Here is an 18,014-nt window from a genome sequence, read left to right on the forward strand (position 1 = left end):
AATATTTCCTTCTTTTTTATGGCCAGATAATATTCTGTTGTAAATATGCACCACGTTTTCTGCATCCATCCATCCATCGGTGGACACTTAGGTTGCTTTGCTATGTTGACTGTTGCAAATAAAGTTGCAGTGAACATGGGGGTGCACATATCTTTTCAAATTAGTGTTTTCCTTTTTTTTCCAGATAAATACACAGAAGTGAGATTCCTGGATCATATGGTATTTCTATTTTAAATTTAATATGGGGGGGGGAACCTCCATATTATTTTCCATAGTGGCCACACAAATTTATGTTCTCTCCCACAGAGCACAGGGTTCCCTTTCCTCCACGTCCTCACCAACACTTGTTTCTTGTCTTTACGACAATTGCCATTCTGACAGGCATGAGGTGATAGCTCGTCATGGTTTTGATTTGCATCTCCCTGCTGATCTGTGATGTTGAGCACCTTTTCATGTGTCTGTTGGCCATCTGGATGTCTTCTATGGAAGAATGTCTAGTCAGGTTCTCTGCCCATTTTTAAAATCAGATGTCGTTCTGCTGTTGAGTTTGCAGGAGTTCCTTATATATTTTGGATAGTAACCCCTTATCAGATTTGTGACTTGCAAATATTCTCTCTCATTCAGTAGTTTCCCTTTTCATGGTGTTGATGGCTTCCTGGGCTGGGCAGAAGCTTTGTAATTTGAGGTTGTCCCATTTATTTTGGCTTTTGTTGCCTTTGCTTTTGGAGTCAGATCCAAAGTATCATCCCCATGCCTGGTGTCCAAGAGCCTACCACCTATGTTTTCTCCGAGGAGTTTTATGGGTTTTGGGTCTTACATTCAAGTCTTTCCTCTACTATGAGTTAATTTTTGTGCACAGTATGAGACCGTGGTCCAGTTTCATTCTATTGCGTGTGGCTGTCCAGTTTTCCCAGCACCATTTCTTGGAAAGACTGTCTTTTCCCCATTGAGTGTTCTTGGCTTCCTTGTCAAATATTAGGTGACCATATATGCGTGGATTTATTTCTGGGCTCTCTGTTCTGTTCCACTGATCTATGTGTCTGTTCTTATGCTGGTGTCCTACTGTTTCCATGACTATGGCTTTATTATACAGTTGGAAATGAGGGCACATGATGCCTCCAGCTTTGTTCTTTTTTGTCAAGATGACTTTGGCTGTTTGGGGTCTTTTATGGTTCCATGTAAGTCTTACGATTGTTCTATTTTGGGGGGGGGAATGCCATTGGAATTTTGATAGTGATTACTTTGAATCTGTAGATTGCTTTGCATAGTGTTGACATTTTAACAATATTCATTCTTCCAATCTGTAAGCATGGAGTGTCTTTCCATTTGTGTCTTCTTCAACTTCTTTCGTCACATCTTACAGTTTTTACCTTAGTATATTCTATTTTATTCCACCAAATTTTATTTTTAAAAATGCTAATCATGACCCACTAAATTGATTTCATGACCAACTAATGCAAGTTTGAACATCTCCAGAAAAAGCCTCCTCTACTTTACTATGCAATGATGATGGTGGTGGTGGTGGTGGTGGTGGTATTAGCTCATGTTCCTCAAGTGCTCACTACAGGAGGCAGGGTGGTAAAGACCCCAAGCTCCAGACTTAAACCTCTGCCATTTCTGAGCTATATGGCTTTGAATAGGTTACTTGTATCAGCAATGATCCAGTACAGCTACCAGTCACAGAAACCCCCCAAATAGTTTCTTAAATAAGATTGAAGTGTATTTCTCTCCCATGCCCATTTCTACGATGTGGCCCTCATCTTCATAGTCTAAGGTGGTTGCTAGAGCTCCAGCCATCACATCCATATTCTAAGCTGCAGAATGAAGGACATGAAGAAGGGTACTCTCCTTCCCTTTTGAGAAGACTTCCTAGAAATATCTTGCAAACTTTTGCTTTCATCTCATTGACCAGAACTTAATTATATGGCCATGCTTGTCTACAAAGGAAGCTGGCCAATGTAGTATTTTTGGCAGATAGTGTTGTGCCACCTAAAAATAATAATTTTTGTTCAGTTGAAAAAGAGAGCATGGATGTTTAGTCTCTGCCGAATAACCTCTCGTGTGCCTCAGTTTTCTCTTCTGGAAAATGGTGATGAGGTTCGTTCCTTATGGATGTGTTGGGGAGCTTCAATGAGATAATACACATAAAGAACCTAGCACATGTCAGCACAGTGTCTGACACAGAATAGGTGCTAAACAAACGACAGGTACTATTATCACATGCCCTGCCGAGCTCAGCAACTATGTGTGTTACCTCATTGAACCCCCCCCCCCATGACGCCCTAGTGAGGTAGAAATTAGCCTCCCCGTTTTATAAATGAGAGCATTGAGATTCAGAGAAATTAGGTGTTTTCCTGAGGCCGTATCTGCGGAAGGGGCAGAGCTGAGGCATGAATCCTTGTTTCTAGAATGCCCAAGTCCTTTCTCTTCACCACGAACTAACACAGCCTCCTCACAGAGACTGAATTGCTCCCTGAGAGCCCGGTGAAACTGTGGGGCCCAGAGGTATGACAAGATGCACACTGAACTTGACCGGGTGATGTCCAAGCTGAATCCAAGGCCAGGGCTCCCTCTGCCTGCTGAGCCACCTACAGCTGGTACCCCCTTCCCAGAGGAAAAACAGGACTGAGACAAAAGACCCCTCTAAGCTCCACTTGTAACAAGATCTGTAAACTTAGGGTCTGGAAGATAAAGGTCTTCAGTTTGTTGAATGACCCTGGGCAAGCCCCTTTTCTGTGCAAGCCTCAGTTTCTCCGTCTGCAAAATGGAGGGAATGCCGCTCATCCCTCTCCCTGTTCTGGGGACATTGTTAGAACAGTGTGACCGGCATGTTTTGAAGTACTTGGGAAACAAGTCTTTGTAAAGGAGATATGCTGCTTTCCTATCAGGGAGCTTCCCTGCGTGAGAACATTCTGACTACTGGAGGTGGGGTGGGCAGGGGAGAGGGGGAACCCAAATGTCTGTGAGTAGGTGCTGCTTCTCAGGCATGAGTGCTCCCAGCACTCACCGAATGTGACTGTCTTGCCATCAAGCCCTGGGCTGAAGCGGCCCAGGTGAGTGAGGGCTAGGGCTGCAGGCCTCTGCTGGTCTCAGAGATCACAGGTGATTTATAGTTCCTGCGTCGGACTTTGACCTTAATTTCTTCTGTCGTTGTGGGGCTGTAAAATTCATTAGGGACTCGCAGGTGGAGTGATGGAGAATGTCAGGCGGGCAATCATGTGGGTATTTAATCTATCAGATGTGTGGCTTGCCATTTAGGGAGACAACAAGACAATGTGGAATCAATACGGTTCATTAGCGAGCAGCACACGCTGGCCCAATCAGTGCCCACCAATGGCAGCAGGCATGGAGGGCATGCCACCTGGGCTCTAAGTCACCTTGGGGTGAGGACACGTCCTGGCGCATGGGTGGGACCAGCCCCAGCCCAGGTACCTCTCCCCGCCTTCTCACAAGACCTGGAGCTTCCTGTTGCATCCTACGGGGGCAAGGGGGAAGAGGGTCAGAGTCAGGGCAGGGGTGTGTGGTGAGATCCGGTAATGGGGGAGCCGTGGTTTGACTGCACTCCCAGGGGGCTGATTAGACTGTCTTTTCTTCTTCCTTCCATCTCCTCTGCACGTAAGGTCTCACTTAACTGAGCCTCAGCCCCGGTGTCTGGTCCCACATCTCTCTGGCACCCTCCCCTTCTCATCCTCTACCACACAATCCCAGCTTGATAACTGGCCCCAGAGGGGCCCTGCGTCCCTTCTGATTGTGAATGTCTCATTCACCCCCAGGCAGCCAGTTGCCCTCCCTCCTGCATCCCCAGAAAATGGCTTTCTGTAGCCCAGTTTTCTTTGTTTGATGGTCAGAGGTGATTTTTTTTTAAAGTCACTCAGTTGAGTCCTCTTCAAACCCAAGGGCGTGAGGAAATGGATAGCAGTGTAGAAGGGTTAAGAATTGAATTTTTTCTTCCTTTTGGTTTTGTGTGTGTGACTGTCAGACAGAGTAGGGTTCAAATCCCAGCTCTGCCAGGGACCAGCTGTGGGACTCTGAGCTAGTGGCAGCTGTGAGGACAGGGACGTGCTGTCTGGCTGCCACGTGTGCCCAGCACCCAGCCTGTGTGTCAGGCCTGGCTCCCCCAGATGCAGACCCTGAGACAGGACTCGTGGGCCGGCAGTTTACTTGGGAGAGGTGGCCCCAGGAAACCCGGGACTGGGAAGTGAGAGGAGGTCACTGATGGGGGCGTTGTGAGGCCACTTACCATGGGGGGCTATTGGAGCTCTGTCCACTGAGACATCCGAGGGGAGAGTGAGCCCGTCCACCTCAGGGCAAGGAGGCTGGGGCATTGATCTATCGCCTCCAGCCCCCACTGAGTGACGGCAGCTTCTGGGGATGTGGGTACCCTGACAGGTCGACTGCTTCCTTGGGAAAAAAGCCTGCAGGCCAAGAGAGGCCCAGGTCCTGTCAGGAAAGCAGCCTCTTCTGGGCGGAGGTGAGCAGCAGGGGTTTGTGTGTGGCGCTGGAAGCTTCCACCAGCTGGGGCACTTTCCCCATCCGTAAAACGAGGGCGGCCTTTGGACTTATTTCACACAGTGGGAATGGAAGTGGAACGTGGACTAAACCAGGCTGAGCTGCTGTGACTGGTTTTCTAGTTATTATCAGCTGCAGCTGCTTCATCCGTAAAATGGGACTATGATCCCCATCTTGCTGGTGCTTTTAAGGATTCGGGACAGACTGTGTCAAGCTCCTCATGCAATGCCAGGCCCACAGGTGATGCTCAGCAAGGCAGTGATCTCAGTTATCCCTGTGCCTCTGAGGGGGGGGCCCCCATCCCCCAGAGATGCCGGCTCCCGCATCTCCCCAGCAGTCGGCCCGGGGCCCACCAGGCCCGCCCAGATCCTGGGTGCTGGCAGCCGCCTGCCACCCTGACAGCCTCTGACATCCTGTAATTGCTTTCCCAGGGAGACTCCTTTAAGCACAGAGCTGCTGGCCAGAGCAATTTGTTCCCCATCAATTTTTATTTCCAGGTTTTAAAATAAAGAGAAATAAAGACGGGGGTAAGGGAGCCCAAGAACAATACCGTGCCTGCAAAAACAAACAAGCGGGGGACCCCTCACGCCCGGAGAGCACCCGTCAGCCCCATCCTCATCCCGCCTCCCCCTGTCACACGGACAAGACGGACGCCTTCACACGTGGGGCGGGGGCCAGCAGGAGGGCTCCTGCAGGGCTGAGACACATCCCCTCCACCCCCGCCTGGCCTGCAGGGAGCCCAGGACTGTTGGAATTGGGGGTGGAAAACTAATACCTGCTCCCCTGGAGGCGGTTCCCCCTGCCAGGCACCGATCTAAAGTGCCTTACGTGCAACACCTTCTTTAATCCTCACGATGACCCCGTGAGGCAGGTACTATTATCAGGTCCATTTAACAGATGAGAGAGCTGAAGCTTAGAGTACATGTTTCTGTGGTGGTTCCTCCTTCTCTCTCCATCCTTTTCCTCCTCTCCTCTCCCTCCTTGTCCCTCCTCTCTTTCTCCTCCCCCCACCATCGTATCCTTCTGGTGCCCTTGCCTCCTCAGAAGTCTGTCTATTCAGAAGTGGAGACTCCTGGCTTGTCACTGGTAGGAAGGACCTCGTAAGTCCTTCTTCATATATAATCTCTTGACTCCGCTGCAGTTTGTGGAGGGCTTCCTGTGTGCCATGCACTGGCTGGATACAGGGGATGCGTGCGGAACAAGACAGGTCCTGCCCTCAGAAAGCTTACAGTCTGTGGGAGGAGATAGCCGGTGAACACTCACCCCGATGTTCCTGCCGAAACCATGCCCTTCTCCCCACCGCATCCGGCCACCAGCAACCACCATGACCACCCCAGCTCCTAGCACCTGCAGCAGCAAGCGGGCAGCTGAGTGAGCTTTTTCAGATGTAAATAGGTCCCGTTAGCTGAGCCTGCAGGGGTGAGAAGGAGCGCTGTTGGCCCAGGGCAGTGGAGTGCAAGGGTTGTGAGGACTGTCCTGTTGGGAGCCCGAAAAACTGGGTGGCAGGAGCAGAGTGATCCAGAGATGGCTCGGAGAGGAAGTCAGAGGCTGCAGAGACTGGCCCACCTCAGGGATCACGGAAGACAGTTTGGATTTTGTCTTAAGTGCCCTGGGAGCCTTCTGAGCCGGCCAATGGGGGTCTCCTATCATCAGTCTGGCTCCGGCAGAGGATGGGCTATTGACGCCAGAGTAGAAGGGGCAGGTGGGTCAGGAGGTCGTGTAGCACACAGGCCCTGAAGCCCGCTGTCTTACTCGGGGTCCTGCAGCTGAATGGTTGCAGCAGAAGCTGGACCAGAACCCGGATCTCACTCTGCCATCCTGTTGGTATTTTCATGACCCCTCACTTAGCCCAAATCCTTTGTGAGTCTCGGTGCCTCCAAGGAGAAGCCCAGTCTGTCCCTTGAGGCACAAAGAGGCCAGCAGGGTTAGCAGAGAGGCTTTAACGTGACTTGCACAGCAATTGGTTGTTAGTGGCTGTAGGGAAAACAGTGTTGAGAGATCCCGAGGGCCTCCGTGCCCTCGGCACCATGGTGAGTCAGTCTGCCATGGGCATGGGTAACGGAGTCGTGGCTGTCCATCCCTGATCCATAATGGGACACGAGGGAGGAGAGGCCCTCTTCCCTTCCCCCACCACCAGCTGGGCCCCCACCCTTTTGTAACTCCACCCCGCCATGAGTGACTCCACCGTCCCATGTGCTCTGAGCCTCTGTCTCCAGGCCCAGACTCCCCAGCGGCACCCTCTTGTCCTAAGGCCTCTTATGTGCCCAGAAAGCCAAGAGCAGGGCCCAGGAGCTTTCCTGATTATATTTCTCTCCCTAGGATCTACAGTGTCCCTGAGCTCTCTCCTGCACCCTATTGTTCACTCCCTGGTACCACTGCCCACAGGGTTACCCTTGGTTCTCAGCACCTACACGGCATTTTCCTTAGAGCTACTGGCTCCTTCCTCTCCTCTGAGGAGTGTGACCAGCCCCTGGCCGGCACCCCCGCGAAGGTGCTTAGAACAATAGCTTCCAGCCAAACCCTCCTGCCCGCCTAACACCACAGGCTCACCCATCAGCCCCGGCTTCCTTCTTAGATGATGAGCGAAACTGATAATACCCAGCATTTCCCCCAGAAGCGCGGGGCCGACTGAACATTTCCCAGCCATTGGCTTCTGCCTCGTGTCCTAGAAAGGACCCAAAATCCTCTCACAGAGTGCCGTGGGAGGGAGTGCAGGAGCACGGGAGAGGACCAGGCCTCATGGGTCTGATGAGGCCAAGTGGAGGTCCCGCGGCCTCTGGCCTCCTGGCTCCCCTTCGCGGAGTCCCTCCTGCCTCACGCCGGCCATACCAGCCTCCCAGAGCTTGCAAGAGTGCAGTTAATCTCCCATAGTTTAAGGAGTTATTCAGAGAGGCTCAGCGAATGATGAATGTGGAAAGCATTACCAGCAAAGCACCGGGGCTCCATGGAGCTGTTTAAAAATGCATTCTCCCATGTAAATTTCTGCTCCATCAATCCTTATGACATGTCAAACATTGCTATTGTTTCCTGAACAAATTGTACAGTGTGCCCTTCTCTGCAGATTTGTGCATGGGAGCAGAACTGCTCGCCGGCGCCCGCCGCCTGCCACCATTGTGAGGACCCAGGACTGCTGGGGAGGCAGCTGGGCCCGCCTTGCTTCAGAACAGAAGCCCCGTGCGGGGTGTCTGGGCGAGCATGCGTGACAGGGGTGCGGGCGCTGGTGGGGAGTGATTGAGTGAGTGCCTGCTGGCTGTCAGCCTGCAGGGAAGGGCACACAGGTGGCGGGGAAGGGGTGCGGAGGGGCCACAGGGGCTGAAACCAGGATGCGGTGGGGGTTGCCCGAGACTGAGGGTGGGTGCAAGTGTGTGCATGTGTGTGTGAGATTGTGTAGTGGGACGGGGTCCACCTGAGCCAGAGAGAAAGAAGATTTCTATGGGAGGCAGGAGGACAGGGATATTTTGGGGGCTGTCTGAGCCACAGGGAGAGGAAGAGAGAGGGTGTGTGTGTGAGAGAGAGAGAGAGAAGGGTGGGGAAGTGCGAGGACACAGGAAGAGAGAAGATGCAAGGACAGGACTTTCAGGCTATAGAGAAGGGTGGAGGCTGTTTGAAACTGTGAGAGAGGAGGGTGTCTGTCCCCAGGGAGGGATCAGCACTGTCAGAGCGGTGGCAGTTCGGAGGGAGACCCGGGAGAAGGCCAGAGCAGGCAGGAGTCAGCTCGGGGCCTAAGGCCCAGTGTCCGTGATGGGCCTTTGTGAGGCTATTAAGACAGACGGTAGTGAGGTGCAGACATACGTGATGGGGACAGTGTGTCAGCGAGGGAGGCCCTTGAATGAATGGAAGAGGGTAGGAGATGGTGACGGCTCATTGTGAAAATAGGCTGGGTCAGAAGGGGGCCCTTGGGAGGGGTTGGCACCTAACCACTCGTGAAATGGTGGGTCCTGGGAGTGGGTGTGAGATGTGATGAGCTGGGCTGTGCACAGAACCCTGGCATACAAGTTAAAGGGAGTGCTGTACCCAGAGGGTGCTGGGTGAAGAGCCCTGGGTGGGGTTGGGAAGGGTGCCCACAGCCAGCCTGACTTTAGCAGGGGACAGCCTCTCCCAGTCTAGGTCCTGAGCCACGTGCACATACCAAGACCAAGCCTGGGCAGAGGTGGGGGGGCCTTATTTGAGGGCCAAGGGTCTCGGCTGAGGGCCTGCCTCCTGGGAAACCACAGCCAGAGACCCCTGCTTCCTCTGCTGACGGGCATGGCCAGAGGTGCTGGAGCTGACCCCTTCCAGGCAGAGGCTGGGGCAGAGCCATTATGGCAAGAAGGAGACTGCCTGCGGGACTCGTCTGGCTTCTGGAGGGCAAGGACAGTGACCTGGTAGGGGCACCCTGGATCTCATGGCTGAGCTCTCAAACTGCAGGAAGACGCCTCTTCCCCAGCCCCACCAACAGGGGCAGCAGGGGAGGGGAGTGGTTACTAGCACGCGAGAGCACAGTTGAGTTCATATCTTGTACCATGGCCATTTGACCTTGAACAAGTTGATTGATCTCTCTGAGCCTCAGTTCCATCTGTAAAATGGGGATAACATTGGTTCTGGTCCCCCCATCACCAGGGTAGGGCTGTCAGGAAGATGGAATGAAATAAGGTGTGGCAAAACATTGGGCACGGTGCATAGCTCAAAGTATGTGCTCGAAGGGCGATGGCCAGGGGCACCATCTTAACCTCCCCGTAGCCAAGGGAAGATGGGCATTTCCGACTCAGGCCTGACCAGTCTGGGAATTTGGCTATTCCCCCACTGCAGGCTCACCTTGTCTTAACCTTTGGAATTTCCCCCACCATGCGTGCGTATTTATTTTTTTCCTTTTTGTCAGCAGAAGAAAATTACACTTCGGCCGGCATTGTCCATCACGGAAATAAGCACTCACGATGCAATTATAAAGGCCCAGATGAGGGAATTAGTTTTGCTGGTAATGCCAGTGTTGGGGAGAATCAGAGGAGATGCCCTATAAACTGGGCGCTGGAAAGCAGCCAGTCCCAGCCACACCCTCTCCCCAAGGCCAGCGGCGGGGGCAGCTGCGGACCCTGCGTGCGGGCCCCTCTTCCTGGGCGGCACCCACTTGCGCTGGAGGAGGCTGGTGCTCTGAGCCGCCTCTGAGCTCCGTACCTGCCATAGGGCCCTTCTCCCCAGGAGCTCCCAAGGGCTTCTCATGTCCGGCCGGTGGCCGCCCCATAGACCCAAATACACCCAGACGAAGAAGTCTTTCCCGGGGTCTAAAATAGCAGCCCTGTCACCTGCTAGCCCCTTTGCTCTCCTCACAGTTGTTACCATCATCTGAAATTACGTTCTTCAGCTAGTTCTCCCCTGCATTCTCGTCTTCTGCCCTTCCCATCTGTAAGTCACATTCCAGCAAGGGGGTTGGCATACCCATAGCCATGACTCCAGGGCCTGGTATGGCTGCTGGCACATTGCAAGAGCCCGGAAGATATTTACTGAATACTCAACTGAAGGCCTAGTCGTTGTCTTCACGAAGGTTCTCTCCGTGATGTGCCAGGTGTCCTCCATCTGCCCCTCTAGACCCACTCGGCCCCTTCCCACCTGCTCTGCACATGCCCCAGCAGGCTGACGGCATGGGCCATTTGCTGAGTCCCCCTACTCAGGCTGCAGAGCTTGGGGGGACATCAGAGCTTGAGAGACTCGTTGGAGAGGCTTTAGAAACATCAGTTGTGCCCCCGGGTGAGCTGAACGACCCTGCTCTGGCAGCTCACTGCCCACGGTGGTGTCTGCTGATGGGGGACATCAGCCCCCCAGAAGGAAGGGCATGCCAGCCCTCAGTGACTGACGGTGGAAATCCCAGGTTTTACTAAATCTGGCAAAGATCTTGACCCCTGTGCTGGCCACAACAGGGGATACAAAAATGAGTTAGATACAGACTTCTCTGTCAAGGGGTGGACAAGGGGCACACACGGGCAGTTTTCAGAAATGGCAAATTCTACCACATATTCCAAAAGAGCTACAGCCAAGGGCTGTCAGGTCAAGAAGAGTGAGCAGTCGGGGAGCTCCTTCAGTGAGCAGGCATTTGGGGCAGGTCCTGAGGGCTGGGCTGGGGTTTGGATGGCAGTTACAGAATGAAGGGGTAGGTACAACCAGGCCATCAGAACCCAGGACAGCCCAGGTGCGTCATGGGAAGGTGGGTACAAGACTGCCAAAGCCAGCCAGGCCTCGACACCAGGGTGCTCGTCTGGAATTAATTCCGCAACAATGGGGAGCCACCGAAGATTTTTGAGCAGAGGAAGATCATGTTAGCCATTGGTTTTGATTTCATGCCCCTGGGTAAGCAGTAAAGTGTACCAGAGTGTATCTGTGGGTGAGATTCTAGCCCTGGGGGATGGCAGTGGGTACGCAGAAACAGCAGAGGGGAGGCCTGGAACCCTGGTTTGGCATTTCTTAGAATTCCCAGGTACGGTGTGAGACCTGGCCAGCTGAGCCGACCCCTTCCACCATCCCTGTAGCTATCTGACCGGCCCGTGAGACCCCACACATAACCCTGCAGGGAGACAGATATACTCATTCCTAGAATTCTAAAAAAAATGCCAGACCAGGGTTCTAGATGAGCACTTCAATTACACTGCAGGCGTCCCCTCTGCTGTCTCTGCGTACCCCCTGCCATCCCCAGCGCTAGAATCTAACCCATAGGTACACACTGGGACACTTTACTGCTTACCAAGACTGGTCATAAGAGACCCAGGGGCAAGAAGTCAAAACCAGTGGCTAACACGACAGGAGAGAGGGTGTTCATGGCACGAGGAGGACATGTGTCCTCTGTGTACAGACCCTGGTCACTCCCCAACCCCTCCCTCCTAAAGTGGGCCCAAGGGTCGCTGTCTATTTGGCACTGGATTCATTTCAGTGGCGCGGACATGAAGCAGGACTTGGGAAGGAGGCTGATTGAAAAGTGCATGAGAAATAGAGTGGGGCAGGCTGTAGGCTGAGCAGGGTGCAGGCCCCAGCAGCGCCCTCCACTGGCCTAGCCCGCATGGCACGCTGCACCTCGGCTACACAGGCCCAACTCAGAGGCACCTAGCCCTCGAGGTGCTAAATGGTTTTAAACACAGGGATTTGGAGGCCAGCTCTGCCACTTAGCAGCGGTGAGCTCTTGGACAGCTTTCCTGTGGATGATCCTGTCTGCTTCCCATTAGGTAAAGGCAAGGAGCAGGGAGTTATAACAGGACCCAGCTCACGGGCCTGGGGCCAGCATGAAAGACGCGTACGTGAACGCATGTTGTGGAGGTGTGGAGGCAGACGTCGCTGTAGAGGACAGAGATCGTGAGCCATGACCCCGCCGTGTCCCCGGGGAGCCAGAGCCCGGTGAGAGGAAACACAGCAGCTGAGAGCTTCCTCTTCACGGCACCTTCAGGGCTGGGAGTCTTTCCCGAAGGGCCGAGCCCTAACCCAGCCTTGGGGAGCCAAGGAGGACGGAAGAGTATGAGCCAGGCAGGGGAGGAAGGAAGCGGTCCGGGCAGAGGGAGCAGATGGGCTGGGCCACACTGGTCTGGCCTGGGTGAGAGATGAGGCTGGAGCTGGCAGCAGGGGCTGGGCCACAGCAGGGGCAGAGCCACAAGTGTGTGTGGAGGAGGAGGGACCATCCCCTGAGGGCACCGGGGAGCCCAGGAGGGCCTTGTGGCAGGGCCACCGAGTGATGGGATTTGCTGCCTCCTCCCAGGCACAGCGCCCTTGGCCTGGCCCCCCTGCCCCTGGCACCAGTCCGAGCACCCCGGCAAGGCCCTCCGAGCCAGTGCTGGCGGCCCCCATCGTGGCAGGGGCACAAAAGCCACTTTTTATCTTCTTCTGATTCTGCTTCGTGCCTTTGAAAGATGAAAGTTCTCCCTCTCCTCTTCACTGGGCACACATATTTCATACGATCATTAGACGGTGGCACTCACAAACCTTCCCTGGTCAGCATCAGCAGCGCGGGCGAGCAGCGAGAGGCCCCAGGGGAAAGGGGTCACTGTGGGAGCCATGGCTGTGCCCAGCCTGCCGCGGGGGGGAGGATGCGGGGACTGGGCCTGGGGGGTTGGAGGCCAGTGTCTGCCCGGGGAGAATGGACCGGCCCATCTCATCGTGGCCTCAGCCACTCCAGACCCCAGGGTGAAAGGGCTCGGACAAGGGGGACCTCCGGGGTCCTTCCTGCCCTGACAGTCTGAGTGCAATTTCACAGGTCACCCAGATAGGAAGGGCTTTGTCTCTGAGGCCAGGAACCCCCTCATGGTTTGATGGGGCCCCTCACTTCCTACACAACCCAGCCCTTTCTTCCTCTCCTTCTGATCCCCTCCACACCTCCTAGCTGCTCTCTCGGGTCCCTGGCCTCTTCTTTCAGCCCCTTTTGCTCCCTCCCCTTGGAATCCTGTCTCTTCCCTGGCTTTGCCCCATCTCTGCAACCCCTTCTTACTAGAATTCGTTCATTCCTTTTCCAAGCATTCATGCAGCCGCTGCTCTGTGCCAGGCCCCGAGTGCTGGGCGGTGAGCCCGGCAGGTGCGGTTCTGCCTCCAATGCCCCCCCCAGACCCTTTCCTCTGACCCACCAGGATGCTGAGGCCAGGGGCGGTGATGTTTGGTCACACGGTGACCTGCGCTGTTGACATTGGCCTGAAACTGGGGTCTCTAGGCCACACGGACCCCTCACCAAGGGGCCTGATGGCATCACCAGGCCAAGCTGCACTTTACTACAGTTGAATACTACCACATGTGGTGATGATGATTGGTGGGGCGAAAGGGAACTTAGGGACTCCTCCCCGCTTCTCCTCTGGTCCCTGGAAGGGCCCTTATTCTGAGGAGCTTTGTCTCCTCTCCCTTGGAATCACCAGGCGTAGGTTCTTCTGAGAGCAAGCTGTCCTCTCGGTTCAGAAGCAATAACACACTGAGGCCAAGGGCACGGCAAGACAACCCCAGCTTCAAATCCCTGTGAAGCCTTGGGGGAGCTCTTTACCTTCTCCGTGCCTCAGTTTCCTTGTCTCTAAATTGGAGGTGGTGCTGATAATAGGACCCACCTTGTAGGGTGATTCTGAAGATAAAATGTGTGACAAGTGCGAGGTGCTCAGTAAATGGCAGTTGTCATGAGGAGTGGCTCAGGGCACCAGGGAGGGTCTGTCCGGGAATCAGTCCTGCGTATGAGGGTGGCTTCCACGGCTCAGCGTCGTCTTTGTCACTTATTCGACATGCATCCCTGAGAACCTGTGGTGCACTTGGAGCCTGGCCGAGTGGAAGTCTGCACACAGTCTTCCAGAACGCAGACAGTGGGGACGTTGAATGGGAATCTGGTACAAGAGGCCGCCCCCGGCCCCAGAAATGGCTTCCTCCTGGATAACTGAGATCTGAACCCTTTGGGTCTAAATATTTTTTTTCACTTGGATCATTTGGTATTGAAATATGTTATTCACTTATCTGCCTTCCTCAACTAAGTATACTGAACACAAATTTTTCTCAAACATTCAGGTTTATCATAACATGAATTTAATAGATTTCACAGAATCTAGGAACTTGAAAGAGAACCTCAAAAAATACTTAGTACAAAGATACAGAGGGTGGGGGAAATAGAGGTTGGTAAAAGGGTATAAACTTTCGGCTGTAAGGTGAATGAGGTCTGAGGATCTAATGTATAAGATGATGACTACGGTTGATAACACTGTATTGTAGAATTAGAATTTGCTAAGAGAGTAAAACTTAAGTGAACTTAAGTGTTCTCACCAAAAAAGAAAAAAAAAAAAGGTAAATAAGGGAGGTGAGATGGATGTGTTAATTAACTCAGTGGGGGACATCCTTTTGTAGTATACACGTATATCAAATCATCACATTGTACACCTTAGATTTGTTACCATTTTATTTGTCCATTATACCTCACTAAAGCTAAAAAATAAAAGAAACATATTTTTATTAGCAGAAACTCTATCCAATCACAGTCTTATCAAGAAGCCCTGAATGTAAAGCAGATGTCCCCAAGGTCAGCCCACAGCCTTTGCCCCTGCTCTGTGACAGCAGCCGCAGGCTGTCCCGCTCCAGGGCAGTGAGTGGCCTGAGAAGGGGGCAGAGTCCCAGTGCCCAGCACACAGTGCGTGCTTAATAAGGAATGAACGAATGAACGAATGGTGTCATTTCACCTACACTGTGGACTATGGCCGTGCCAAGAATGAGGCAGAAGCCGGAAGTCCCACCCACAAAAGCCAAACCTCTGCTGAAACTGCCCTCGTCTTGGAGAAGGCAGGAGATGGAGGGGGGCCCCACTGGGGTGGCCTAAAGAAAGGAACCGCAGGCTGGGAGTTAGGATCCCTGTTTCTGCCTCCCTTTGCTCGTAACCTGGCTCGTGACCTAGAATGGGCCTCACTGGGGTCGGGGCCTCAGTTTTGTGATCTGCAAAATGGGTGGAAATGTCTGTCTTCCTCATCATGTGGGACAGTTGTGAGGATAAAATGAGGTCATGATAACCATACGTGGTCTTTGAAAATGTAAAAGGCAGGACAACAGGACAGGTGGGCAGTGGTCACCACCATTGCCACAGTCATCCGTGTGAGGCAGTCCTCTCCTCCTCCTCCCCCGTTTCTTTCGACTGCAAGTGGCAGAAGCCAGGCGGGACCAGCCCGGGTAAAAGAGGTCTTGCTGGACTCACAAACCAAACTGAGGCTGGAAGGGGTGTCAGGGGCAGGACTCTAGAATCGCCCCTTCCCCGAGGGGCCTTTCCCACTGGGAAGCACATCCCACATGGATGCTTTGGGGACTGGGAGAGAAGCACTGGAAGAGTCCACCAGATGGTGGAACCCACTTCCACCTTTGTTTGCAATACTTCGCAAACCTTCGAGTTGCGACCCCCAAGCCACAGGTCCAAGACCTCTTCCCCAAGCCCTCTGAGCCTCTGCAGAGCATAAGCCTGCCTGGCCTGACAGGAGTCCAGAGGGGGTGGTTTCCCCACGTTAGAGATTTAGGCAGAAGACCGATCCTCCAGAACTGGGCTCTCCACTGTCACTGTCAATAGTGCTTGGTGCCTGGGGGCCCCCGTACGGAACAACGAACGCACCTCTAGAAAACGCAGCCAGAGGAGTTGCGTGGGAGGACCACGGGTTGGCTATGGACATTTCCCGGTGAGATCAGGAGCCTCGCTGGGTCTGGCAGCAATGACTCCTCATTCTGACCTTTGCAGGCAACAGACAATGACGTGGGCACCTTGGGGGAAGTCAGCTACTTCTTCAGCGATGACCCTGACCGGTAAGACCCTGCCCCAGCGCCCCCCAACCCCGTCTCCACCCCAGCAGTGGCACTCTGCCACTCTCAAGGTTCAGGAAACTTCTCAGTGCCCGGGGAGGGTGCTGTGCCGCCGTGGCTAGAGCACTGAGCGGGGAGTCAGAACCCACGGGCGCCACGGCCGGCGTCACCCTGGCCGTGGCACGGTCTTGGTCAAGTCCTCTAAACTCTCGGAGGCATCGCTTCTCTGACCCTCAAAAGATAGCCTTTAGCTTTGGGAATGAAGCAGCTCGGAAACACTGGTGACAGCGCCCAGCGAAGGCCATAGCAGCAGCTAGCATCTGGGAACCCTTGCTGTGTGTCAGGCTCTGCGCCCAGGGCTTGCCGCACGTGATCGGATTTCATCCCCCAAGCACTGGTCACTGTTATCATCTGCGCTTTGCAGAGGAGGAAACTCAGAGAGGCTGAGTCATTTGCCCAAAGTCACACAGCTGGTAAGCTCTAGGGCCTGGCCTCTGCATGTGGTCTTCACCACCGGGATGCCCGGCCTCCAGCAGGAGGGGGCCCGCCTCGTACCTCAGCCGTCGGGTGGGTGGCTTGCCTCACCGCCCAGCTGGGGGAGCCTTGCCCTGTCACCCACCATGCCTCTGGGCCATCTCTTTCCCTTGTCCTCAGTTAAGCCGAAGGGGAAACCCTCTCGTTTTTAACATGATCAAAAGCCAAGTTGAAGTCAGAGAGCAGGTCTGCTTCTAAAAATGAAGGGTCTGATGCATCTGGACGCTCGACAGGATGAGGAAGACAGTGGCTGTCAGCTTGCATTCTGGGCCCTGGCTGTCTGTGGGAGTGCTCGGGAAGAGACAGAGATTGTTAGGCACATCTGGCCGTTCTCTGCCACTCCGGATGGAGCGTCAAGAGGGGAGGAAGGAGCCAGCCGCAGGAGGCATGCACAGGGCACCTCTATCCTTCAGGGCACCCGTGTCCACACGGCCTCATCCTGATCAACTTGGGTTTCCTTATCTCTTCCCATCTTCTTTCCTGGTCTCGGAGCCAGGACCTTCCAGGCTCAGAGGACCAGATCCGGGCATACAGGTGCCAACTTCCAACTCAAGGGAGGCTCCCAAGGGGCTGTTTAGAGGAGGCGGCCAGATGGATGGTCTCGCTGGACCTCATTTCTCTCCGGGAGACAGTTGCTAGGCTCTTAGCCAAGGCTCCGCCCTGGAGCAGAAGAGAAGGGCTCTCTCCCGAGAGATGACCAACCACCCCTCTCCTAGCTGGATGCTTTTAAACATTTTGGTGCAAAACCATCTGGGATGGCAGAATTTCTGACCATGATTGTTTTCCAGCATCTAAACATCTACAGTAGGCAGAAACTCCTGTTCACAGCAGGAGGAGGGTCATTCTGCCTGAGTTTCTTCTCTGACGAGATCAACCTGCTCCTGCCCTTTCAGTACCCGACTGTTCCCCTCCCCCATGTGGTCCTCACCCCTGCCCACCACCTCGCACCCCACTCCCTGTTAGAAATAGGCACTCTTCTGATTCAGGGCAAGTGAAAAGACAGCAGATTTCTGACTTTATTCTGTTTATCACCTCAGGCAAGGACAGGCTGGTAAATACAGGCCTTATCTGTGAGCCGCTTTGCTTTACACCAAGGTCCCTTTCTCTCCCCTGTCCCGCCTGACACAGGTTCTCTCTGGACAAGGACACAGGGCTCATCATGCTCATCGCCAGACTGGACTATGAGCTCATCCAGCGCTTCACCTTGACAGTCATTGCCCGGGATGGGGGTGGTGAGGAGACCACAGGCCGGGTCAGGATCAATGTGTTGGACGTCAACGACAACGTGCCCACCTTCCAGAAGGATGCCTATGTGGGGGCCCTGAGGGAGAATGAGCCTTCTGTCACCCAGCTGGTGCGGCTCCGGGTAAGATGCCAGAGCATCCTGCGGTCCCGCCCTCCTCCCATCCTCCCCTCGGCGCCCTCGGCCTGCCCACCGCCCTGTGGAAGCTGCCGCAAGAGAGGCCAGCCTGCCGTCCACAAAGAATTCAGCCCCGATTTGCGTCAGGCCTCTGAGCATTCCCTCGTGTCCCTGGCAACCGAGTGGGGCAAGTGTCTGGGTCAGCTTAAATTTCAGGTCACTGTTCAGCAAGGGAATGTCCTCCCCCTCTCCCTTGGCAAGTGGTGAGCAGGATCTCACAGAAGGACCCCCATCCAGGCCCCTTGGTGGCTGCTTGGAATCTGGAATGGCCCCAGCTAGAAGGAACCGGAGACCATGTCACGGAAGAGGAAACGGG

At 54.2% G+C, this 18,014-nt stretch overlaps 1 protein-coding gene across 2 annotated transcripts in view; it reads left to right on the top strand.

Moving 5' to 3' along the window:
• CDH23 (cadherin related 23) overlaps positions 1–18,014 on the top strand; it is a 365,329-nt gene that overhangs the window by 214,518 nt on the left and 132,797 nt on the right. For both annotated transcript variants that reach the window (XM_021699647.1, XM_021699649.1), the window contains 2 exons: positions 15,683–15,747; positions 17,407–17,644. In XM_021699647.1, coding sequence (XP_021555322.1) covers positions 15,683–15,747; positions 17,407–17,644 — 303 coding nt within the window. The remainder of the gene's footprint in view (positions 1–15,682; positions 15,748–17,406; positions 17,645–18,014) is intronic.

This window comes from Neomonachus schauinslandi, chromosome 6, assembly GCF_002201575.2.
Source record: "Neomonachus schauinslandi chromosome 6, ASM220157v2, whole genome shotgun sequence".
Classification (NCBI taxonomy): Eukaryota; Metazoa; Chordata; class Mammalia; order Carnivora; family Phocidae; genus Neomonachus; species Neomonachus schauinslandi.